General features: G+C 37.7%; 1 protein-coding gene and 1 pseudogene across 3 annotated transcripts in view; one reads left to right on the top strand and one right to left on the bottom strand.

Annotated features, from left to right (window-relative positions):
- Positions 1 to 491, bottom strand: part of LOC306843247 (RNA polymerase II elongation factor ELL-like) — a 39,534-nt pseudogene extending 39,043 nt beyond the window's left edge. Inside the window, exon 1 of the transcript XR_013785976.1 lies at positions 326 to 491. The product of XR_013785976.1 is annotated as an RNA polymerase II elongation factor ELL-like (transcript). The remainder of the gene's footprint in view (positions 1 to 325) is intronic.
- Positions 492 to 3,821: 3,330 nt separating this feature from the next.
- The window catches only part of LOC306842800 (peptidyl-prolyl cis-trans isomerase FKBP8-like), a 55,670-nt gene continuing 33,276 nt past the window's right edge, over positions 3,822 to 26,215 (top strand). The window contains exons 1-3 of one of the 2 annotated variants that reach the window (XM_079373873.1): positions 3,822 to 4,750; positions 5,662 to 5,831; positions 6,240 to 6,328. In XM_079373873.1, coding sequence (XP_079229999.1) covers positions 4,186 to 4,750; positions 5,662 to 5,831; positions 6,240 to 6,328 — 824 coding nt within the window. In that variant the 5' untranslated portion in view covers positions 3,822 to 4,185. The remainder of the gene's footprint in view (positions 4,751 to 5,661; positions 5,832 to 6,239; positions 6,329 to 26,215) is intronic. The other variant, XM_079373874.1, reaches the window with a different exon arrangement.

Raw genomic sequence — 26,215 nt, 5'->3', positions numbered from 1 at the left:
ATTCCAACTGGCTTAACGAAAACAATAAATAACACGACTAACATTTTCTTTTATTTTGTAACAGCTTAAAAAAATAAGCAAAACTAAATAAAACAAACTTTAAGGGAACAGTAACAACTGGATGTGTGCGATTTCCTCCTGTTACTATCTGTCCTTGGTAAAACAGCATATGGCACTTAAAGCGACGGACTCTGGTTAAATAGATCCACACTTTACGAACAACTAACGGGAGGAAATGCTTTGAAGTTCTGAGTTCTGAACTTTTCTTTCTCTCCAACTGAGGTCAGTGGAGCAAACAAACACGAAATAAAACCAAATGCGTTACCTTGAGATTCTTATAAGCTTCCAGCGTCCGGATGGCCGTGTCGGTTAGCTTGACGTGAAAGATGGTTTTATTGGGAATGATTTTATTAATCTTTCCACAGGAGAGTCCATACCGGTGCTCCTGTCTCAACGCTGCCATGTCTGGAACTGAGGTGAACTGGCGACATTCTAGTCCGAGCGTCACTCTCCGATGGGCGGGGTTACGAGAGAGCGTTGTGGGGACGTCATAGACACGCACATGCACACACACACGCACACACACAGTAATCATATGTGTTTCAAAATTACACAGAGTAGTCTAAACTCAGCTTATAAGGATGATAAAGTTCGATTAGTTGTTTTTGACGGAATTTAATAAAGAAAAAAAGAAAAAGACATTCCTATGTTCTACTGCCTAACAACCTGTACTGAGAATATTAAACATGACTTTTACTCATAAATTGTTTATTTCACTAAACAAATTATATATATATATATATATATATATATATATATATATATATATATATATATATAGATATATATATATATATATATATATATATTGAATGAGACATATCCCATGAGCTGTCAGGTCTCCAAATATGTGGATGTGCACCTGGTCAGTATGTGGAAGTAAAGTAAAGATGAAACAATAATCCATATTCTTGCAGTGCTATATGACCCTGCAAGATCAAATTTGCAAAAAAAAAAAAAAAAAAAAAAAAAAACACACACTGACTTGGTTAAGATATTTATCTGACACAATTATTTGGCAAGTAAGCAAACTACATCTTATCATTGAATATTTATATTGCAAACAAGTACACAAAACTACATTAATTAATTAGTTATTTATATTATTAAATATCAGAATATATATTCTCCAGAGCAGTGCTCTGCTCTGTACTAAGTTTTGAGCATGTGTCATGCATCTTTGTATGAGACTATTTGTTATTTAATTGCGTTATTACAAAATAAACAAATAAGCATGTACATTAGTTTTACACTCCAAGCGCAACTACACAAAATGCTTACAAAATCCTTAATAATAGAATGTTTGAAGGACGAAGATTTCTATTTTTCTAGGCCAGACATCACATTTGGCCACAACATATAGAGAAGTTCTTAAATTCACAGCCCACTCAATTAATTGAAACAGACTAACTTCATAAATACCTCTGAAGGTACACAGTCTTCTTGTAGCCTATACAAATAAATTTAACTTTATATGAATATTACCAGAATTAAATTATACCTGGGCATTGAAATCATCCAAAAAATCTCAATTTCATGTATGAACAAAACTCTGCATGTTAAATCAGCTTTTCCGCCTGCAAATCTAATAAAATATACTCTTGAAACCAGTCAGTTGAAAAACAACAGTTATCAGTCAAAGATAAAAACAAACAACTATGGGTATGTCTGAGAGAAATTCATTGTAGCGGCAAATACAAATCTTGAGCATTATATGGTATTAAAGAAATGTTCTGTGAACAAAATGATGAGGAAAAACTCAGACTTTCATTTTAAACAAGATTAAAATGTGCATACAGAAAAATTGTTCACTTAATCTAGCCAGGCAATCATCTGCAGCTTTTAATCTTACAAACAGATGAGTTGAAATGGACAGTGAAGGGAAAAATACAGAATTTAGGTTAATTGGAAAGACATAATCCCCAACAGACAAGGTGCTTGGGCCTTTGGATTAAGGAGCTCTCTCATAGTCTCTAATGGAAACTCTACTTGCCATATGGCTGTCTGAGATACAGGGATATCTGAAGCCGGCTGGACAAACAGTGTATGTTACCTCAGATTGTGGTTTATTAAAAAAATGTATGCTTTGGAATATTATTCCATGAGCTTCCATGTTCTGTATAAATTTACATTAAATATAGAGATACGTACAAACACTTGGAAATGGATCCATACCTTAAGTGTCAGAGTCTTATGGATCTAAGTAGAGATTTAAGTACATGCCATTCACTGGTGTCAGGTTGCACTTTAAATAAGATAAGCAATTTACAGAAAAAAAACAGTCAACACATCCAGGATAGATCCAGGAATAATGAATCAAATATTATAACTTACAATATACCTCATATTTCATTCATCAGGACTTGATTTGTAATGAGTTTGTTCTCTGAAACTCCCTTAATTTCCACCTACTTTTCTAATAAATGTTTGGGGATTTTCTATTTGGAATTTGCTGAGAATCTAGTTGCCAAGATTATGCAGTTGTAAATTTTGAGCTTGCCAAGCTGATCAACAAACATTAGTCTTTTTACATAAAAAACCAATGAGTCATGTTTAATCAATTTTATGCAGTGTCATTGTTTCGAACAGTAAGCTTAGGTCATCAGCTTAGTGACTATTCACAAAAAAGAACACTATACCACCACAGATGTTCAAGTGCCATTAAAGCACAGGTTAAATATGAAATCAGTCATGTGGCCTTTTTGCTAATCTTACTCATGCCATAAACAGTGCCAGCAGCCTCTAGAGAATGCAGAAAGCAAGTAAAACTCTCTAGTGTATTTCACCTGTAGAGACAAAACCAAGATCAACATTCTCAAAGCTGCATATAAAGTCACATCTATGTATTTATATTGAATATTTAAGTTTAAATTTAATGCACTAATGACACACTGCTAAATGCAATACTTTTATGTTTATGTTTCACTCAATAAACTACCATATTTTGGCATTTAATTTGAAGAACAAGGGCAGACCAAATGTTATCATTGCCAGCCAAGTGTAAGTGATTGATTGTTGTTTTTAATATGTATTTGAGCATGTTTTGTGGATTTAATAAGTGTAAAACAATTAAATATAAGGACATTTAAAGGCTTGTCTTGTTTTGAAATTATGCATGGCTCATTGATGTTTCGTCTACACTTGGCATGTTACAAACCTGGAAAAACCTGTTCAGAGTGTGTTATCTTCGGTCAATGCCCGTTCTCTTCATGAGAATATGGCAAAGATTTTTCTCTGTACTTTTTATCAGTAGCTAGACAAATATCTGTTTACATTTATCCGTTCTGCCAATATAATTAAAATTAGATTAGAATACACACTAAATTTTGGGGTCAGTAAGATTTCTGAAGGATTATGTTACACTGAAGTCTGAAAATTCAGCGTTGACATGACAAGAATAAATTACATATTAAAATATACTAAAATAACGATAATAATAAAAATCAGCCATATATACAACAATATTATACTGTATTTCTGATCAAACAAATGCAGCCTTAGGGAGCATAATAAAAATCTTACCAAATCCAAATTTTTGAACGGTATAGTGTATGTTTATATTGCAATAGTATTTAGATTTATACAGTATCTATTGAGAAATATTTCAACATTTTGCATAAAAAAGCAACCAGTCCCTGAAGACCTCTTATTGGTGGATGCATTCATGGAAACTGCATTATGGGACGACGTGATGAAGTCATTAAGAAGCTTACAGACGTTGGGGCAGATTAGATTTTGCTCTTCTAATCCATCAGATTATCACTGCACACAACTCTACTGACCAGTAGGGCTTTACATTTCAACACAATTCTCATGCATTGATCATTTTCGGCATTCTTCACAGCAAAACATTTCAACGAGGACCCTTTTACAAAATCTGCAGGAAATGGACTGACCACGGATGGGATTTATGTCATGTGGCAATGCATTTCCATTATAATTCTGATAAAAGTCCATGTGGACGCCGTGCTTTAGATAATACTACACGCTGTCACTAATGTTCATCAGTTTGGCAGTTGAGCAGCATCGACATCAATTTCTACAAACCTGGTGTGTGGTGTGTGCTGGGAAGACATTCAGCACTTTTAAGAAGAGATAAATGTATCCTTAGCACCGTGTGGGGACATGGAACCAGAAGCTGAAGAAGCAGAGGAGACAACGTTGGAGTATGAGATGTTTGTAAAAGCAGTTTGTGACAAACAGGAGGTGAAGAGTGAAGAAGCTATTTTGCAGCCTTGGCAGGTGTTTGAAGAACCAATCATGGAGCTGCAGAGAATGAATATCACAGGAAAGGATGGTGGGAGGAAAGCAGTAGAAGATAACAAGGATGAAGAAGGAAGTGAGATGAAAGATGAAATGGATAATAATGTGGCAGAAGAGATGAAGTGTGCTGAAAACTTAAGCAACATGCCAACAGATGCTAATGACTCAAGCAGCAACCCAACCAATGAGCCCATCTCCTCAAATTCTCACGCCAGCCCACCTGAGACCAATGAATTATACACAGAGGACAGCAGAAAACTGACAAAGACTCCCAGCTTTGGGAAAACAGTTCGTTTTATGGAAATTGAAGCAGTGGAAGAAAGGGACAGCTCAGTGGACACACTTTTTCCAGACTTTGAGATAGAAGAGTGGACCACCACCAGCTTTGAGGAGCTGTTTCTGGCAGATGACTGGAAGGACATTACAGGTAAGATGTCCATGGTGACATATATTTGTTTAGTCTGAGTTCCAAAATGGTTTTTACATGGATGGCATAGATTAGAAACATTTTGGGCTCAAAAAGGAACCTTTCTGTATGGTCACATTTACTGTTGTTTGACAAATTCACACGATTGGGAATTTCAAATGAGGACAAAAGATTTCCCTTTTACAAAGGGTTCAAGTTGGTCACAGGGATCCACCATGATGACCAACAGAAAGCTGCTTGGTTTGAAAATAACTTCTGTGGGGCTATACGTGCTTCATACATTGCCACACTCTTGATAATAAACAATGGACCTTTCAACCACAAAAGTGACCCCAAATTTAGTGCAAAGAACATTTTAATAATTTGAAGAACCTTGTTCTACTCTAAAGAACTTTTTGTTCCATAGATGTTAAAAATTCTTCATGGAACCAACATTTATTTTTTAAGAGTGCATGCTATGTTTTGGATGTTGGTCTACAGCATGTGATGCTGAAGTGCTGATGTCCCCAAAAACTTCTTAAAGGGAAAGTTCTCTCAAAAACGATAATTCTGTCATCACTTATTCATAATATCTCCAAACAATAAAAGTCAGTATAATTTAATGTTGTTTTTCGACCCAACAGATTTTCATTACTTGGAGAAAAACAGTTGAAACATTCTTTAAAATATCTTTCTTTGTGTTTCACAGAAGTAAATGTCATATAGTCTTGGAATGACATGAGGGTGAGCAAATGATGACAGAACATTCATTTTGAGGGGAACAATCCCTTTAACTTGCTTAACTAGAAAGACCTCCTTGGTCAACCAGCTTCACTAACACCACATCCCCAAGTTTGACACTATTGCTTTAGGGTCTTGTTGATCTCTTTCCCCTCCCCCTGTTTTCACTCCGCTACCTCAACTGCCTATAGATGACCGTCTGCTAAGGAAGAAGGTGTTACAGGCCAGTCTCGAGAATGTCCTGACCCCGGCTTGGGGTCAAGAGGTCACACTGAAAATGCAGGGTGTGCTGGAGGATAGGACCGTGGTGGAGAAAGACTGCAAGCTGGTCTTCATTATAGGAGAGGGAGATGTCAACCAGGTGAGACACATAGACAGGCAGAGGAGGGGCAGCCGCACACACACACACACACACACACTCATAAGAAGCATTGGAACACCTGCCTGCATCTTGCCTATCACCTCGCACCTGCTGCCTGCTGAGTTTTCCATAGGGATTAAACCTGTGTTTCCACATGTTGAGTTCTGTATGTGTTTACCCAAGGCTGGGAAAAAGTCACCTCCTTGCTGATTCACTTTTTGGTGAAAAGTTAGTAAGGTCAATCTCGTTTGCCAACTTGTTTAGACACTTGAGACTGCATTAAATCCTTAAAAATCTTAAATAAGCATTGCTTCCTTTAAGTTATCTTGTTGAGACTAAATCAATGTATGTACAGTAAAATCTATATGTGTTACCTGAAGTCTAAAATGGGACTGTTTGCATGCATAGGCCCTGGAAGAGTGCGCCATTTCAATGACACAAGGGGAGATTGCTTTACTGCTTGCAGATTCACAATACACCTACGGACACCTGGGAAGGTAAGAGGAAAATATACCTGTATTATTTGTCTAATTAACATACACACTGACTGAGTTTTGGCCTTAAATGCAAGCAGGTTTGGTGAATTTTGGTTCTTTCACGTTCTGTTATAAGTTAGAAATTCAAGAAGGAAGTAAGAGGGTGGAGGACACTGCTGAACGGGTCTCTTGTGACATTAGTTTGAAAAAGTCAAGTGGCTTCTATCCTCACAGGGTGGGACAGAGTCCTTTTATACCTGTTGCTCTCAGGGCAAACGGCCTGTCCCCAGTAGCTTGTTTAATGAACCGTGAACAGGAGCAGATGGCCTTCCCAAAACACCATTCAGGAACTCCTCCCATCCCTTATCCTCATAATACTTTAACTAAAGACAATAATTTTGTTTAACCACTTTTTTCACTCCTTTATTTACACCATGAAGGTGAAAGCTCATTAACATGTAAGTTCAGGACTCTCATTGTTGATGTGTATCTTTTCAAAAGCAAAAAGACAAAAATAGCGTTGTCTGAATCAGCACATTCACTGGAATGTGTGACATATATCAGATGATGGCAAAACTGACTCATTATCAGGCAACCCCCATGCATGCATATGGTGATATACAGATAAAGAAGTACTGCTGTACATAATGCTATATATATATATATATATATATATATATATATATATGTTGCTAAGATTTTTTTATGTTTTTTATAGAAGTCTTGTGTGCTCATTAAGGCTGCATTTATTTGATTATGAAATATTGTCAAAATGTAATTTTCAGCAGCCATTACTCCAGTCTTCAGTGACACATGTTCCTTCAGAAATCAATTTTTTTTTTTTTTTTTTTGAATTCATTGATGAATAGAAAGTTCAAAAGAACAGCATTTATTTGAAATAGATTTAAAAAAATATATATATAAAAATTTTGACCAATTTATGGCACCCTTGCAAATTAAAAATGATAATTCCTTTAATAAATAACTAAATAATCTATTACTGATCCTAAACATTTGAATGTAGTATATTGGAAATAATATGCATATGTATATACACATTTATACTGTGTATTAAATATTTTGGTAACACTACTTAAAACCTTTATTTATAATGCATTATAAAATAAGTTTTAATGCATTAATTATGCCTTGTAATGCATTGTACAATCTCATAATTGTAACCACGGTTAATACATTATAACAATTCATTGTATCAATTCATTGTTACACTAAACATTTTAATTTCGGTTATAATTATTTACGACAATATATATGTATTACAATGCACATTATAAATGATTATAATGCATTATACATTTAATAACCCTTTATAATGCATTATACACAAAGGCTTTAAGTAAAGTGTTAACAATATTTTTATGCTGTTTTTAATTTAAGTAAAGTGTTAACAATATTTTTATGCTGTTTTTAATGTGTTTTAAAACACTTTAAAAAATGTTGTATATTAAATAGGCTAGTACTGATATAAATAGCTATTTAATTTTCAATGTGTTTATATTCACATGTTCACCAAGTAAACCCATGCATATAGATAAGCAGTAATCAGTCATGTGTTTTTGAGAAGACGTTCCAGAGTTTGTGATTTTCCATCGTGAATAGACTTCAAATCAATTGCACTGGTAACCATGTGCTCTTCCCAGTTCAAAGTGCCTTTAGTTCACTGCAATGGGACTTCTGTGAATCCGTCTGTATGTATGCTATCTATACAAGTGCACATATGTGTATATATGCATGTGTATGTGCAGTGAGGGCTCAGGATTGATCGTTAGCTTTGGCTTGTAACAGTGCAGAAACATGGGCTAAAGGGACATGCTCCTGTGTGATTCTCTCTCTTTGGCCCTGTTATGAGTTGCGTCCGCTGGGAGTTGGCAGTCGTGAGAGGCAGACTGATCTGCAGTTAATGGTTGTTTTGATGCTACTGATTAGGACTGTGAGCTGCACACTTAAATTTAGCCCTGGCCTTAAGGTAGACCTCACAGGCTTCTTGCCAGCAGTTAAAAGGAAGACAGCAAAGCCACTGTGACAACATCTCGTCCCATGGCACTGAATAGGTACAAGGCACACACACATACGCACGCACTTACACACTCACATTGCTTCCCTAAAAACAGCTGCGTTTAGCCGAGGTGCTAAAAGCAAACCTATGAGTATGTTTCAGCTTCACAATACACTCCTACTAATATAAACAGCCCTGTTAGATATTCGAGAACTGAGCCTGATAAAGGCTCCTTTGACAAGAAACTCAAAAAACATCACCTCCAACATGTTTTCCTTATTTGACAACTGTGACGGCTTGTCAAAGTGGCAGTACGGCAGATGGAGGGGGTGGAAAACGGCTGAGAGCAAGCTACTGATAGAAGAAGGGAGGGAGGAAGAGAGAAAAATGGAAGAGTTAAAAGGAGCCCGAGAGAAAATCTCATTTAGTTTCTCTCCAGTGGCTGTGGCATGTATTGACTGAGCCCTGTCGGTAGCTTGTTACAGACAGCGCTGTCTCCACCAAGAGCACTTCACAGCTTTTTGTTGTAGCCGACTGCAGACAGACTGATTCAGCTGACTGTGATTGGAGTCGCAGTGTTGAGTGGTTGAGTTTTTTTCTTTTCGTCTCTAATGCATGCATCAGTGGCTTATTAGTTATGGAACAGCAGGTGATTATTTTTTCATTAATAAAGGTAGTTAAAGCACATCCATCTCAAAGAAGATCAAAATACTGCAGATAGTTTCCAGGTGTGAGAAGATATCAGACAGACCCTGGCCGGTAGGCATACAAATAAAATGTATCTGTGAAATAATATATCAATATTAAGATCAACAATTTTACGCACAAAAACAGTGTTGTTATTGTTAATTAAAAATATATTTTAAAAATGATTACAAATTACATTCAGTAATTTAAATTTATTCAAATAAAATAAATATTTTTAAATTAAACCTAACTTAACTTAAACTTAACTTAAAGTAAACAAAAGGTAGAAATGCTGCCTTTGCAACTAACTGACACACACACACACTCACACACACACACACACAAGTAATACTACAATAACACTGACATAAGCAGTCATAAGCAGGGCTTTTTTTCTGTAGGGTAAGTAGTTTTTACCATTTTTGTGGCAGCCCTAAAAAAGATTAACTGATTAATTGATATAATATTTATTTATTAAATATTTGTTTATAAAATATCTATTTATTAAATATTTTATGTATATTTTATTTTGCATGTTTAGTTTCCTTATAAAATGTTTTGGAATTTATTTATTTATTTCAGCAAGCTGTATAATAAATTCATTAAAAACAAATGTTTACTGGAAAACAATGGTTCAATGAAAACATTACTGATGTTTACTGACACTCTTACTTATGCTTTCAAGACAATCACAAGTCATTTTTGCAACATTGGCCCAAAAAGGCAAATGACAGTTCTGTCAACTGGCCCGAAACTCATCCGGTTCTCCATTCTTTTTCTCAAAACCCGGTTTGATTGGTCTGTATGATAATACAGCTTCAGTATGGGCCAATGATAAGCTAAGTAATGCCATGGTAACCTTTAAATTCCTGTTTATTGTTTTATACAGGAAAAAAAATGTTGCCATTCTGGAGTAGATAGCAGAGAAGATGATGTGTTTACCCCTTACAGCTAAGAAAAAGTGCTGCTAGTGTTTGTTGAAAAGCCCACCAATCACATTTAGTTGGTTTTGACTCACAGCCACCATTTAATTTATGTTTGGCATTTGCATAGAATTTGCCAAAGAGAACGATGATACAGAAATCCCAGACAGCTTTTAAAAATGCTCCTAATGTAAATGACTCACCCATTTTGCTGGAAAACACTATAGTAGATCACCACTCACCCACTCATCCTCCGTCACACAAACACACACTGTTGCTTTCTCACTGACACACACTAAAAACACACATAGATAGACAAACACACTCCTCATTGTGAACCCCACACTCCTCTTTTCTCTCTCACAAGCTTTTATCTGTATGCTTGCTGGAATCCAACACCCCCGACAGATAAACATGCTGGACAAGAGCAAATAACAAATTAGTGTGTGAGCCGAGTACAAAAGTTCTCAAGCCAAACAGCGTGTTGTATGTGTGTTATGGCAGAAACACGATGCTGTCTTTTCCAGCATGTGCAGAGACGAGGACTGAATCCCTGTTGGTCTTGGCGGAGAGACTCAATGAGCCATGCAAGAGCGGAAAGTGTATATTTACTCGGAGATCAAGAGACATGTCATAAAATTTAATGAACAAATCCCAGATGGCCTCGGATGAACTGGAGTGGATCACTAACAAGAATATCAAGCTGAAATTGTCTCATAAAAACTGGTTGTGTTCATTTTAAAAGCAAAACCCAATCCCTAAATGACCCCTAACAAGGCCCAGCTCACTAGTGTGAAATCTAGTGAGCAAAGCAAATATGCAGCCATAGTTGATGTCTTAGTTTCAACATAAGGAGCACCAAAGGTCACTGGACACCTTACCCATTATGGGTTTTTCAGGGAAAAGCTGTAGTTAATCACATAAAACGCAAAACAAATCCTACCCATATGTCATGGGGTAATAAATTGCGAGTAGCTTGGAATTAACGGTAACTTTAACGTGCGGCTCACTCATCTAGATTTAAAGCAATATTCTAGGTTCAATAACAGTTAAAGTGATACTCCACCTAAAAATGAAAATTCTCTAATCATGACATGCCAGATGTATATGAATTTCTTTCTTCAGGTGAACACAAATAGATTTTTGAGAGATAATCCATCTCTGCGAGTCTGTATAATTCAACTGAATGGGTCCCTCAAAGTTGACACTTCAAAAACTACGCAAAACAAACATGACAGTAATCCATACGACCTAAGTTGATAAATTATTGTCTTCTGAAATGATAGGCATGTGTGAGAAAAATACTAATACTTTAAACTATAAATCGTTGCTTCTGGACAACTGTTATATGTGTGTTGACATAAACGGCAGCATGTTGTGCACACTGTGGTCCTCTGTGCTCATCACTTCTTGTGCAAGTTTTACAACACACTTAAATTTTGTGTTGTAAAGTGTGTGAACACATCCATCCTATAATTATAAAAATCCACCCAGTGTTTTTTTTTTTAAATCCCTGTTTTAAAACCCCCTTTCTCAAATCAGGCTGTTCTGAGGTTCCTGTCAGAATGACCTAGTTCTGCACAGACCCCTCCCACGATAGTTGACTGACAAGGCCGTCTTACCTTAGACCCGCCCTGAGTGAGCTGAGTGAACTGAGGCCCTGCCCCAAATGGAACACTTCATGCGCACTTACAGTCTTACGGACTTACAATGGCCGCCGTGTACGCGTGTCCGTTAAGTCCACGAGACCGTAGGGTGTCCCATTCATCATTTTAGCATTCAGAAGGGTGCTCGCGAGCGCCCCCTTTGCGGCCATTATGTGCCCTCGATCTGCACTTCTGCTGAGCCTGCACTGGGGCGAGCTTCTTGCAGCAGACTTCTACCCGACAGTCAAAGTGGCATTACGTCACGAAAGGAAGACCGCGAGGGTTTAGGGTGCCATTTGGGACAGGGCCTGAGTGAGATGTAAACAGTCTGACTGCCATTGTGTTGACTCTGGTGCAGGGGAAGACAGGATGTCTCAGAATAAGTGATTGAGGTGCTTTGTTGTTGGGTCTAATAATGAATAAAGCAGTCGTTATTTCCTCCCGACATCTGAGCCGCTGAAGACGCAGAGGATTAACGTTACTCTCACTTTGAGGTGAATGCACCAATCCCCAATCTGCAAATGGGTCTATGTTCGCGTGAATCATTCATGATCCAGCTTAATCTACAGAAGAAGTGAGTATAAGGGTTTTTATGAATCTTTGCAAATTGCCTTTCCTAATAAACTATCGTGGAAATTCCCAATACTAATCTGATTTCACCACTGAAAGTATCTCGAGGTAATTCTCTTCTTGAATACTTCTAATATATTTCCAATACTTCGGGGTAATTCCCTTCCTGAAGTAAGGTGACGGCGTCCCGTCAAGAAGCTACTATCACTACCTCAATCACACATGAGCACACAGGTCTTTAGCATCTATACACTCTCACCGCCCTTCTCAGCTGTACGCTGTTACCTCAGCCCGAGGACGGCTCTATAGTCTTCCAACACTATCACTGTATTCGCGGTGGTCTTTTGAGCGTAGAATGTTTAGTACTTCTATTCCTCAGCTGCGCAGTATATACCAGACACCACTCCCAAGTTGCTCATTGCAGGAATGAAAGTTTTATTCATGGCCGGGAGCCCACTGGTCACAACAACCAAGAGAGACTCCCTGAACAGAAAGATACATGTACATTTATACCTTGTAGTTAAGTAAAAATCAATATCAAAGTCTTCTTCACTGTAATTGGTTATACTGATCTGGTCATTGGTTTTTCATATGATTGTTCTACTGTTTTAAGCACTTTTTGTGTAAGTACAGATTATTTATTCATAGAGACATGGCCTTTGATCTGAGCATCCTAAAGGTCTCTGCACACTGAGTCCAAAATTTCCGACCAAAATTTTTGCACGTTAAAAAATAAATACGACTTCACGTTGCGTCAATCACGTTTGCACACTGCTTCCGAAACTTTCGTCCGTCAAATAAAAAATTGGATCAGGTTCGATTTTCTGCGTTTTCACATGCATTTTGATAGGAAAGGTATGTTATGGAAAGTATGTTATAGTCTTTTCATTAAGACCCTAAAGAATCATATCAACTTGTGAAAAATGGGCATCCGATGACCCTTTTAAAAACTAATTTTAGCATAAGACTTCGTCTCTTGTCATGCATGCAAAAAAATGTGTTTTTATAAAATAATATGGTTCAAAATTCCCCATTATTTCCATTGTAAGTGTCTCAGCCGGATTTCCATTACAGATTTGAGCAAAACTTTTGAGATATGTTATAAATGCTGATTAAAAACCTATTGCGAATTGAAGGTGTTTCCATAACTGATGTTATGTGACTAAAACGTCCTTTTTTCTTCTCACGATAATTCATGGTGATGGATGTTGGTAGGTTTACATATATTGCAGTTATTATTTTTAATCAAAGGAGACGTATGCGTGGATCTTTAGTGAAGCAGCGCAGAGAGTTGCCTCTGTGATACTTCTGAAATGTAATTGTGTCGGAGCTGTAATGCACTGCAGACTTGTTCAGTGTAAATAGAGTAAGGGGTTATCCTGGCCATGTATGAGGAGTTTCTTGTTATAGTACATTAAAAAATCATCATGTGACCATTGCAGTTTTGTGATATTCCTGTTTTCAATTGCCTGAAAAACAACCTCATGTGAGCATAAAAACCTTTTTGCGATATATTGGCGTTTTTGCGAAATTGACGTGTTTCCATTAGGCGTAATTTCCTTTGATATTTCAATTTGCACAATCTGAAGGGTAATGGAAACGCAGCTACTGTAACCTTGATATTTGCCTTTTTTTTTGTGATAATCAACATTATAGCACAAATTATGCTGTCGATTGAGCTTAAAGGGATAGTTCGCCAAAAATGTAATTCTGTCATCATTTACTCACCCTCAAGTTGTTCAAACACTATAGATGTCAATGGCTATCATTAACTGTTTGGTTACCTACATTCTCTATTTTGTGTTCAACAGAAGAAAGAAACTCATACAGGGTTGGAACAATTTTAATTTTTGGCTGAACTATTGCTTTAACTTGTAAAAAAAATCCTTTAAATTCAAAAGCTGATTGTTTAATACAGACAGTTTATTGTTTTACTGTCAAAAATATGTTTACTTTGACCTGAAGGAATAGGACAGATAATGCCAAAATCACAGCATTTGTATTGATTCTCCTTGATTTTTCATTTAGCTGTTAGCATATGGATAGGATTGGATTTTATTCAACTCAGTCAACCATGACAAAGACATAATATCATCCTAATTCATGGTGAAATTCTTCCACTCTCACAACTAAGACTGACATTCTCATGAAATACACAAGTCTTTGTTTAACCAAATTCATACACTGGCAGAATGAAAGAAGCATCAAGAGAGGTGCAAACAGATTGAGCCTTTAAGCAAACATGGTGTGAGTTGTGTAGGTGTGTGAAATGATGAGACGTCCCTCCTCTCATCTGAATGTCAAATTGTGTGATGAGGATTTTGTGAGTGTACTGTATGTGCCATTGATAAAATATTCCGCCTGCACTGACATATGACACATTCTCGCACACATGCACACGCACACAATTGCACGCACTCGTACCCGTGCAGCCAAGTGATGAGTCTGTTCACAGCATGGCTTTTAAATCAACATGCACAGTTCTAGGTTCTGGTGACTGTTTGTGAGCCAAGTCTTGAGAAAGAGCAGAAGAAAAGAACTGGCAGTAGCTTCTATGTATCTCGCTCAGAAAAAATGACTCAGCAATTTAAATGGACTGTCAAAAATCTGCACGTATAAAACATCTGTTTTAGCACAACCACACTTGTGCACAAAACATTGGTATACAAAGACAGTTTGGCTATTATAAATCAGCTATGTTTGTCAAGATCCTCACTCTTAAAAAATAAAGGTTCTTTATTGGCATTTAAGGTTTAATGAAGAACCTTTAACATCCATGAAACTTTTATTGTTATTTTGTTGTAAAATGTATTTTTCAAATTATTTAAGAACTATTCGGCTCTTTACAGTACCAAAAAGGATTCTTTTATGGCACAAAAAAATTGGAATCTTTACCTTTGCCTTTGCATTCAAACTTGTGAAATTATCTCATACAATTATGACTTTCTCTACAGATTTATTTTATATCTCACAATTGCAACTTTTTGATTTTATGGTAACACTTCACAACAATGCTAAGCTAACATGAGCTAACTTGTTCATTTTAGTTTGCAGAGCATTAAAGAATGTTAAGAGATGCACATTTGATTTTAAAATTGTATTATTAATTGTTGAAATTAATATTAAGGGGATAGTTCATCCTCTGAAACCAACCAAATCAAAATATTTTCAAGAATGTTGTTAACCAAACAGTTGACGGTAGCCATTGACTTCCATAGTATTTTTTTTTCCATAGTATAGACGTCAGTGGCTACTTTCAACCGTTTGTTTACATACGTTATTTAAATGATCTTCTTTCATGTTTAACAGCTGTAAGAAATGTATACAGGTTTAGAGTGAGTAAATGTTGACAATTTTCATTTATTTGGTTGAACTATCCCTTTAAGATTATTAACTGTTGTGAAAGTATTGTTTATTGTTCATTAATGCTAACTAATGTGCTTACCTAATGTTAACAAATGAAATCTTCTTGTGAAGCATTACCTTTGTGTCTTGCAATTGCAACTTTCCAATTTTAACAATTTGAATTAATTTCTTATTTTAAACTTTTTTATTATTTTTAATAAAACAATGTTTTATTTTTAACTGTAAGGTGGAACATACTCATCTGTATATATATATGTGTATTAAGTGGTTAATAAATGAGCTGTGGGAATGTGACACTATTTCACTAATGCATCGGAGTATATGTGTGTATCTCAGAGAGAGAACTTGTGTGGATGCATGACTCATGGTGAGTGAACAATCACTACTGATGTGCAACCCAGGAGCCAAACTCTATTGTTATGAAGTGCTTTTTGTCGTGAGAATACTGTCAGGAAGCCTATTGGCCCAACCTTGATAAGCAAATGTGTGTGTTTCTTTCTTAGCTTGACTAATTTGCATCAATTAGCTTCTACGGTTTGCAAGCAATGCTTCAGCCAATCAAGTTTTCCTGCATACGTGCCCATCCTATATATCATAGAGAGACAACCACAAATATGAGATATGGTTAAAATGCATGCAAATATGAGAGGAAATGCTATCACTCAGTGTCATGTCTAGTTTTGGGAACATTCCCACAGCAGGTTCACGGTAAGAGCAGTCATGTGATTTCAGAGATTAAGACTGTCAAACCTCTAGCTGGGACTCTTGTAGGAAAGTGAATCAGAGCCACTCCCAGCTGTCATGCTGCAGAGTCAGGCCAGACACACACACACACACACACACACACACACACACAAGCTAAAATTCAGATAGAAATGTTCATGCATGCCTGAAAACACACCCACAAACAGTGAATTTGGTTTCATTGGAACTTGGGTGGTGGTCAGTGATGCACTGCTAAGGTTATTAACCTTCAAATTAAGAAGTATTTACTTACAGCAGTCTTTCCAACAAACATAATTTTTGTACCCAAAAAAGAAAAACCAAAATCCTTTTTTCAAATTCTTCAAGAATGGTGCAATCACAGAGCAGCACATTAATATGCGTTCCTGTGTGAACTGACTATAGTTTACGACAAGGAGTACAGTCATGCCTGTTCATCTTACAAAGCCAGACTTCTGACTATCAGCATAAATTTGTTCTAGCTTGCAACTTATTCTGGTCTATAATTGGCCACCTACACAGGAAAGGTCTGTCTTACTGACAAGAAACGTGACCAATCACTGTTAGTTTAGTTTTAATATGCCAAGGCAGAAAATGCTCAAACACTTCCATAGCAACATCTGTATATGATAGGCTGCATTGAAAACAGAGACGATTAGAAATTAGTGTGTATTTTGTAATCAGCATTACTGTCCATCCTAATGTAATATGTGAAAATTATTTTACCATTAAAACATTTTACCATTAAAAATTCACTCCCCACCCAAATCTCCACCTGTGTTCCCAAAAACTACAGTGTGTTACACGTGAACTGGACAGCATGCACACACACACACCGACACAGACACCCACACGCAGATACAATCTCACTGCTGATAACAGAGACCTGTTCATTCCTCATATTGTGCGCTGACACACGTCATAGTAAAACCTTAATCTCAAAAAGAAGCTTGGGATGTTTGGCTGCAGTTTGACAGCAAACGTTCTGCATAACAGTCTTTTTTATTCTTCACGAGACTAAACATTTGGTTAGAGCGATCTTGAGCAGTTTGCCTCCTGTTTGACCTGTGCTTGCGCAGCCCTTAATGTTCCTTCTCCCTTCTGTTTATTTGCTTGTACTTGACTTGTTCCTGGTAACCTCAGTGTTATCATCCACATCAACTCAGCGTTCACAGGAACGTAACAGAACTATTTTGTATAGTTAGTTAACCCTTTAGGCGCCAGGGTTTTTTGGAAAAAATGCTGGATTTTGACATCAAGATTTCAAAAGCTTGTGGCTTGAAAGGGCTTAAAGATAGAGATCTACTGTAAATTAAAAAAATGTTGGGCATGACCGAAAGTTTATGTGGGGTGTAAATATACTCATCTAATTTGCATATTATGACGTCATCAGGGGCGGCCCTCTTGAATTTCATAATATTTAGGAAATAGTAGATATTGAATTGATGTTTGATTTTTTTGTTTGTTTTTTTGTCTTTTTCTCCTCATTCCAAATGATCAGAAAAGAGGAAACCAACAATAAAACAGGAGAAAGTACTAAATTATTACTATATTACTATACTATATAGTAGTAAAACGCATGTGAACAGTAGCCTACTTTTTGATCAGTTCATCAGTAATATTCAGGAAATAATAGATATTGAATGGATGTTTGAACTTATTTGCATGTTGTTGTTGTTTTTTGTCTTTTTATCCTCATTCCAAATGATCAGGAAAAGAGGAAATCAACAGTAAAACAGGAGAAAGTAGTAAATTATTACTATATTACTGTGCCATAGTAAAATACATGTGCCTATTTTTTGATCAGTTGACCAGCTATCTGTCCATTCAGGTATCTATGTGACAGTTTATAGTTCTTGAGAGTATGGTACCTCTCATTGCATGGCACAGCGCACAGACCGACCCCACACACCGCACCTGTACTGTCTGCCGGCGGCACTTAGAGCGCACGCGATCAGAACAAACAGCGCAATCTGGCCGATCATCAGAGAGAAACAGCTCTCCTATGGACACTAAGACCACGTCCACCCCTGCCACCCCCATCCCCGTTGGGCAAAGTGTTGAAATGATCACTTGTTTGTGCTTTGTGAACGATCGCGCCTTGCGCGCGGCACCATTGCGCAGAAAAGGTGTACCGGGAGAAGCGCGATCATTAGACGGCCGATCGTCATTTCCAAAAGGCAAATATTCTCCTTCAGAGTCGGAATCGGCCAATAACATTTGCAACACATCCTCACAGTACAACTTTTTATTAGCCGTTTGGCGATTTTCTCTCACAAATCTCACAATTTACTCAGACGCTATGAACTGAATTGCTTCCGCATCAATGACACGATAGCTCACTTACGCTGCTATTTCCTCGAACAATTTTGGTCTAGAATCGAAGTACTACATGTCTGCCATCTAGTGGAAGGGAATACAAATGAGCCATTACACCAGATTAGGAACTACAGCCCATTTCATGAAGTATGACGTCTTGTCGCAATTTTGCGACTTTGGCGCTTAGAGGGTTAACTATTGTTTTTTTCCCAAAACCTCTTATATAATGCGTAGGTATTAACCATTTGACACTGATGGAGGACCAACACACCCATTCCATAAGCCTATTTTATGATTTATTATTTTTATGGTGCAAAACTGGTCATGTGCGCACTGTAAATGTTTGGGAGTGACAACCATGAGTGATTAAAAAAAAAGACCTACTAAAGAAAATATGGTTGTCATTACCTTGAATTTTTCATGTGTGAATTAAGTTTAAATGTGGTTATTGCTTTTATTATTACCCAAACTCTGTGTGTAAACAATGGGTTTAAGAGGAGTGACAACTGTATTTGAATGAATGGTCTGTTGGCTGAATTATGGCTCTATCTCTAATCTAAATCATAGTATTTGCAGAGTACTTAATGTAACAGCATTTGCATGCAGTGTGTGATGACAGGAAGACGACAGACTGAGAGACAGACTCTCAGTTATTCAAGACAGAATAAGCTCATATAGCATGTTCATAATCACTCTTTCAAGGACCTTTTATAGTCTTTAGAAGCTAAAATGTTACTTATGTGTGAAAGGCAAACCTATACTAAGTAAAAACACACTTTGCAATATAGTTCACCCAAAAATTGTACTTTTGTCATTAATTACAGTCGTGAACACACATTGAATTCTGACACAGAAGAAATTGTTAAATAAAGTCATTGTATTCTCGAAGCTTCATAACATTACAGTTGAACCACTGATTTCACATGCACGAATTATGTCCTTACTACCTTTCAGGGCCTTGAATGTGTCAGTTGCGTTGCTGTATATGCAGGGCCAGAAAACCCTCGGACCAGGGGATGTGGATATAGCAATTTCACCATCTGGGAGTTCAGGGCTCGGTAGTCAATGCATGGCCTCAAGCCTCCGTCCTTCTTGCCCATGAAGAAGAAGCTTGAGGCGGCGGGAGATGTTGACGGCCGGATAAACTCCTGTTGGAGAGCCTCCTTGATGTACTCCTCCATTGCCTTGCGCTCCGGGATGGACAGAGGGTAAACCTTACCCTTAAGGAGTTTAGCTCCAGGCAGCAGGTCTATAGCACAGTTCCATGGCCGGTGCGGTGGAAGGCGAGTGGCTGCCTGCTTACTGAACACATCCTGGAACGCCTGGAAGTTAGATGGGATCGTACACTTCACCTGAGGCTCCGGGCTTTCGACGAGGGTGGAACATACTTGGAGGGGCGTGAGCTTCCTGGGTGGTTTGGGCACTGGAGTCAGGCAGTTCCGAAAACAGGTATCACTCCACCGAGTAATCTCGCAAGGATCCCCTCTGACTTCTGGGGAATGTTGACGGAACCAGGGGCATCCCAGGATGATATCCACCATTGGTCCCTCCAGTACCAGAAAGGTGATGGTTTCCTCATGCAGACATCTGATCCTGAGCCTTAATGGGGGGGCTCGATATCTGATCCTTCCACGTCCCAGCGGCTTTCCTTGGATGGTCTCGACTCAGAGCTCCTGGGGCTGCCGCTTCCGGGGTAAGTTGAGATGGGTTAGGAGAGCTTGGGAAATGAAGTTCCCCGAGGAGCCCGAGTCGACCAAAGCGGAGACTGTAACAGAGGAGTCGGGAGTGAGAAGTAATACTGGCAGCAATGACAACGAGGAAACATCAGGTTCAATCTGGAGGGTACTCACCGCTGGGTGTGGAGGTCTCACGGGGCAATCCCTGATGTAATGCCCCGGGGAGGCGCAGTATAAGCACAACTGAGCCGTGATGCGGCAGGCTCGCTCCGTGCGAGATAAGCGGGCGGAGTCTACGAGCATGGGTTCTGGTACTGGAGGTCCGGCAGCGGGTGAGGCTGGCTGGGGTGTGGTTTCATCTTCATCGCAGGCGGTAAGGCGTTGCGAGATGCGTGTGGCGCGCTGCATGAAGTTCTCCAAACCCACGCTGTCGTCGTAGATAGCCATTTGGGCACGCAGGCGAGGATTCAAGCAAAGGCGATACGAACTCAGCAACGCAGCCTCGTTCCAGCCGCTGGTGGCTGCGAGTGTGCGGAACTCCAAGGTATAGTCATCGACGGAGGACTCCTCTTGACGTAACCGAAGCAGTCGGTCCTGTACGGATATCCGCCCAGCAGCGACTCCGAAGACTTCTTTGAAGTGATTGGTGAATGCATCGTATGAGTTGATATTCACGCTCTGGGCGTCCCAGATCGCCTTTGCCCATAGCAACGCCTTACCGGTCAGAAGAGAAGTGAGAAACGCGACTTTGGTGAACTTCTGGGGTTGCATTTCGATGTAAAGCGAAACTTGGAGGAGAAAGCCGCCACACCCAGCTGCGTCACCCGCGAAGGTCGATGGAATGGCCATGGGACTTACAGAGGCAGGTGATGGGGCTGGTGCCAGCAGGAGGGAAGCACGGAGGGTGTTGACCAATTCCTCCAGCGTGTCAAACGCGGAGGGTGGCCGTGACTCCATGACACGCGTCGGTGTTGGTCCGGTCTTCTGTTACGAAGCAGGCTAGGAGACATGGAGGAATATGGTCAAACAGAGGTCTTTATTAAAGGAACTGAGGGAGAACCAGGAGGATAATGTGAGAGGTGCCCAAGGTGAGTATGGAGGTAGGTTGATTGGCTGTGGCAGGTGCGGGGAATTAGAATGCAAGTGACTGTGATCTCGTTAGCGTGGGTGCTGATGACTGCAGTGACTGTCATTCGCTGACATATATAGCTGATTTGGTGTTCCAGAAACATTTCTTTCTTGAGCACCAAAGTTTTTGATGCACTAACATTCAAAGGTCTTGGATAAGTAAAAAAAAAACTAAACAAAAAAAAAACAAAAAAACAACTGTACTTAGCAGGGATGCATTTAAATCATATTAAAGTGATACTAAAGAAATATATAATTTTCTAAAAGATTTCTATGTAAAATAAATGCAGATCTTTTGAACTTTATATTTATCAACGATTCTTGAAATTAAAATGTATCACATTTTCCACAAAAATATGAAGCAAGAAAAAATAATTTCAACACTGATAATAAGAACAATTATTAATAATTAAGCGCCAATAATAATTGAACACCAAATCAGCATATTAGAATGATATCTTTAGGTTCATGTGACAATGAAGATTAGAGTGACTATTTCAGATTAACTTTCATGTGAAAAAATGAAAATACTGTCAGTTGCTTTATATTTCACTCAGATGCTTTATTCTTTTCTAACCGGCCAAAATAAATAACAAAGCAGATCAGACTCAGTCAAAAGCCTGGCTATGTGAGACTAGGTGTTGGTAGAATTTGCCTTGGTCAAGCGGATGTAAAGTGTGTTATCAGAAGGCTCAGGAGAGAATGGTCTTTGTGAGATGACATAAATGAGATAACATCTTCACCATGGCATGATATGCGTGAGAACAATACACGTCAGAATAAACGTCAGAGCCCCTGACCCCTCGCCACTTCCCAGCCCTGCTCACAAAAGATAAAGAGAATAGAGCAGCAAAACAGAATGGTGAGGACTGATGGGGCACGTGTGCCGGCCCTGGAATCAACTCTGCCAAGGTAACAGAGAGAATCATCTCTCCCCAGCAGAGCTGTGCTCTCTCTCTCTCTCTCCCCGGGCTAAATGGTACATTTGAGAGCTCGAATGTACAGAGATTACAGGTTACAACAGCAGGTCTGTATAGCTAATAAATGGCTTTTCTATGCATATGCACACAGACAAACACATGCAAAACAACACTTTACTGAAAGGAAAAGCATAATCATAGTTTTTAGGGGCCGTTTCCACATACAGTATCGTGTTTCAGCATGCTACATCATTTTGAATTGGCCATATTGATTCTTTTGATTAATCACAAACTTCATTTGAATGTTTCTGATATTGATACAATGAAAGGCTGTACGTGTAGTGGCAAAAAACAAACAACAACAACAAAAAAAAACCCAACTCTTTCTGTTGACTTGTCCTTTTAAACTTGACCTAGCAATTCACAAGCAAATGACTTATAAGTAGTGCCATTGTTGTTAACTACAACTAACTAAACCTATTAAGAATAATTTCCGGTAACTGAAATAAAGCTGAAATAAAATAAAATATAAATATTAAATGAAAAAAATATTACATTGTATATAAATAATACTAAAATAATACTGCTTATAAGCAGGGTCTTTATAGTGTATCAAAAACCTATAGCTTGGCCATTGTAGTCCGATTCACAAATAAATTACTTTTATGAGTTGATTCTTTTTAGTGAATCAAAAACATGCAGAGTGACTCATTCCGGACACAAATTAATCTTCAAAAAGATGATTTAATGGTTTGAATCAGTTTAAAGCACTGTCCTGTATAATTTACAGCATTAGCAGACAAATTATTTATTTCATATTTAAGCAAAATGTATATTAGTAAAATATACCCATCAGGAGCTTATGAATGATAACCTAAAGAAGTTTCATCAGAATTTGGATATATGTATGTATTTTCAGCCCTCACGTACACATGTGCTAGACGGATGTCTTTGGTTGTGACTGTAAAATATTAAGTTATTTTGGTCTTGGTTTCATTTTTTTTGACCTTTTGTTTCCTCTTTCCTTTGCTTCAGTTCTCGCCAGTAGCCTATTTAGTTGTCATGTCAACTGATTTTATTGAGTTAGTCTTCAGCTGTGTTCACCTCATTATTGTTTCTATAAGATCTTGTGTGTTCCCCTTGGTGTTTATTATGTTTTCTTGACCATTACCACCACCAATTGTGACAATGACGTTTCACAACATTTTTTTTCTTCTTCAGGAAATCACGATTAGTGGTGCTTTTGAGGATGTCTAGTCAAATTAAAAAGTTGTTCAACTTAGCACACAACGTTAGGCTGCATTTACACTGGCAGATAAAAAATCAGATTTTTGGCTTAAATCTGACACATATCGTAATTTGTAACACAAAAATCTGCGCAAGATCCATTTTCGCAATGTTCTGAGCCACTTCCAAATGTGGTTTTAAACTGGATACATATCCGATGTCTATGTCTAAACACACATATCCTATTCCCCTCAGAACTCCAAGCCAACATACTGCCCATAAAAATAGTGTATGCGCTCACAATTTATTGAGGTGGGAACTTTATCGGTAAGAAATTGCACAAAATTCTGGTTTTCAACCCCTGCCCCATGATTTTTTAAAATACAAATTTACTACTAAAAGCTACATTATATTTCTCAACAATAATGTTTTTGTAATTAAACCAACAAGCTTCATTACTCGCGCACACATTCTTTCTCATTAATCCATTGGAATTCATTCAAATAAAAACAATCTGGCAGTGCTACTTTATTTCACTTCAGAATTCTACGTCTTAAGTTGTAGATAAAATAGCAAATGGAAATTACTTTTATTTTCCGTTATTTATCAGTTCAGTCAGATTTTGTCACAAAACATCCTTGACAGCTGTATGCTGGCAAAAAAATAAAGGCCACTCGACGTTAAAGGAACACTCCACTTTTTTTGGAAATAGGCTCATTTTATAACTCCCCAAGAGTTAAACAGTTGAGTTTTACCGTTTTTGAATCCATTCATCCGATCTCTGGGTCTGGCGGTAGCACTTTTATCTTAGCTTAGCATAGATCATTGAATCGGATTAGACCATTAGCATTTGGTAATCAAAAATGACCAAAAAGTTTTGATAATTTTCCTATTTAAAACTTGACACTTCTATAGTTACATTGTGTACTAAAACCGACGAATAATCAAGGAACTTTGCTGCCATACCATGGGTGCAGCAGGCGCAATGATATTACGCAGCACCTGAACCCAGATAGCACAGGTACGTCGTGGGGAAGTCTGTGCGATGTGTGCGTTTGCATCTGGGAGACGTATTGTTAAGAGCGTTTGCTCATCTGGAATATGTTGCATAGACGTCCTTTCTCAACGTTCCAAGGACATCTGGTGGATGTATTATAGATGTTAAATATTAGAATGTGTCTATGAGACATCTGATTTACATAGTATAGACGTCGTTCATAATTAGACGTTTTAGACGTTCCTTCATATTTACTGCTATTGATAACAGCTGCAGTTACACTGATTATACATGCGTCTATACATATATGATAAATATGAACCCGAGTATTTTCCACTCAGAATGAAAGAGCACAACAGCTGTTGAATGATTTGTATCATTTTATTAAGAGTGAATGAAAATAAGCAGTCATTTGTTATATTATTATTATTATTATTATTATTATTATTATTTTAATCCTGAAACAAGCAAACAACAAAATGCAAATTGATTTAAGATGGCGTTCTTCCTGGGGCCAAGGGGAGATAATCCTTAACATGTTTTTCAGCCTGTGCTTCAGTTGGCGAGGGAAGCACTGGGTTCTTCATAGCTGCTCCTGTATGTTAAAAAGGTAAAACTAGAATAAGTTTAACAAATACAAATACTTTTTTCACTTATTGGTTAATTAAATCCGCAAAATATGTTTTATTTAACTGGGTTCATATGAATTTGCATAAAAAATGTGTCAGTATCAATTAAATGATCTCGAATTAGTCATATTTTTCGTGCTTGTATACATAAAGTGCACGCCGACCCAAACAAATCCATGCATTAACTGCGCAAAATAATATAAAATAAGATATTTATTTAGTCTCATACGTCTATTTAATTGTTCATATGATCCCGAGGGCCGAGTTACTACCTGATAATGATCAGCCTATGCTAATAAAATCTAATTAATATAGAGAATTGATGTGCAGTTAATGCTTGCCAAGCGTTTTAGGATGTAATATAAGATACTTCATGTATGTGCTTTGAAATTGATTGGTCGCTGTTCATTTCCAGTGGTGCTGAAATTCTGCTTAATTCAGTCATAAAAACTTCGCTATGCTATTGTCTCTCATGTAATCGGTTTCAGGTTCTTTTCGTCCCCAGCTATATCATAGGCCACTGAATTTATGAATATGATATCGCCTTTGTTATTGTTTACGTCCTTGAAATGGTCTGCATGACAGTTAATGCCTGGTTTATACTGGTGTCCATACAAGCAAGCACGTGGCTCAAATTACTGCCAGAGGAATACTCAAACTGATTTAATTTCATTTTTAATATTATTTTGTTTATTTTTTCATTATATATATTGTGATTAGCCTCACGTTCTTGTATTCAATCGTTGCACACAATCACGGAGAATATAGGCTATAACTCGAATTAAGATGATCAAATATATTTTTAATTATCGTCTATGGGCTGGAAATATTTCTTTATTTAGATCAAAGTCAGCGCATGAAAAATGTGAGCATTATATTTAATACAACAAGTTTGCCCTAAACCTTTAATTTAATCCTTCTATACAGCCTTCAATCGTAATTAGGATTAGGGGTGGGGTTAGGATTAGGCAATCAAGTAGCGATTTCAACGAGGGGGTAATAATTTGGCAGGGAGTCGAAAAAGGCACAACACCGGTCACATATGACGTCTTTTGCGCGCTCAAATCCGTTATTTCAAAT

This window comes from Barbus barbus (assembly GCF_936440315.1).
Source record: "Barbus barbus genome assembly, chromosome: 23".
Lineage (NCBI taxonomy): Eukaryota > Metazoa > Chordata > Actinopteri > Cypriniformes > Cyprinidae > Barbus > Barbus barbus.
Note: the sequence above shows the minus strand (reverse complement) of the source record. Positions and strands in the feature narration are given on the sequence as shown.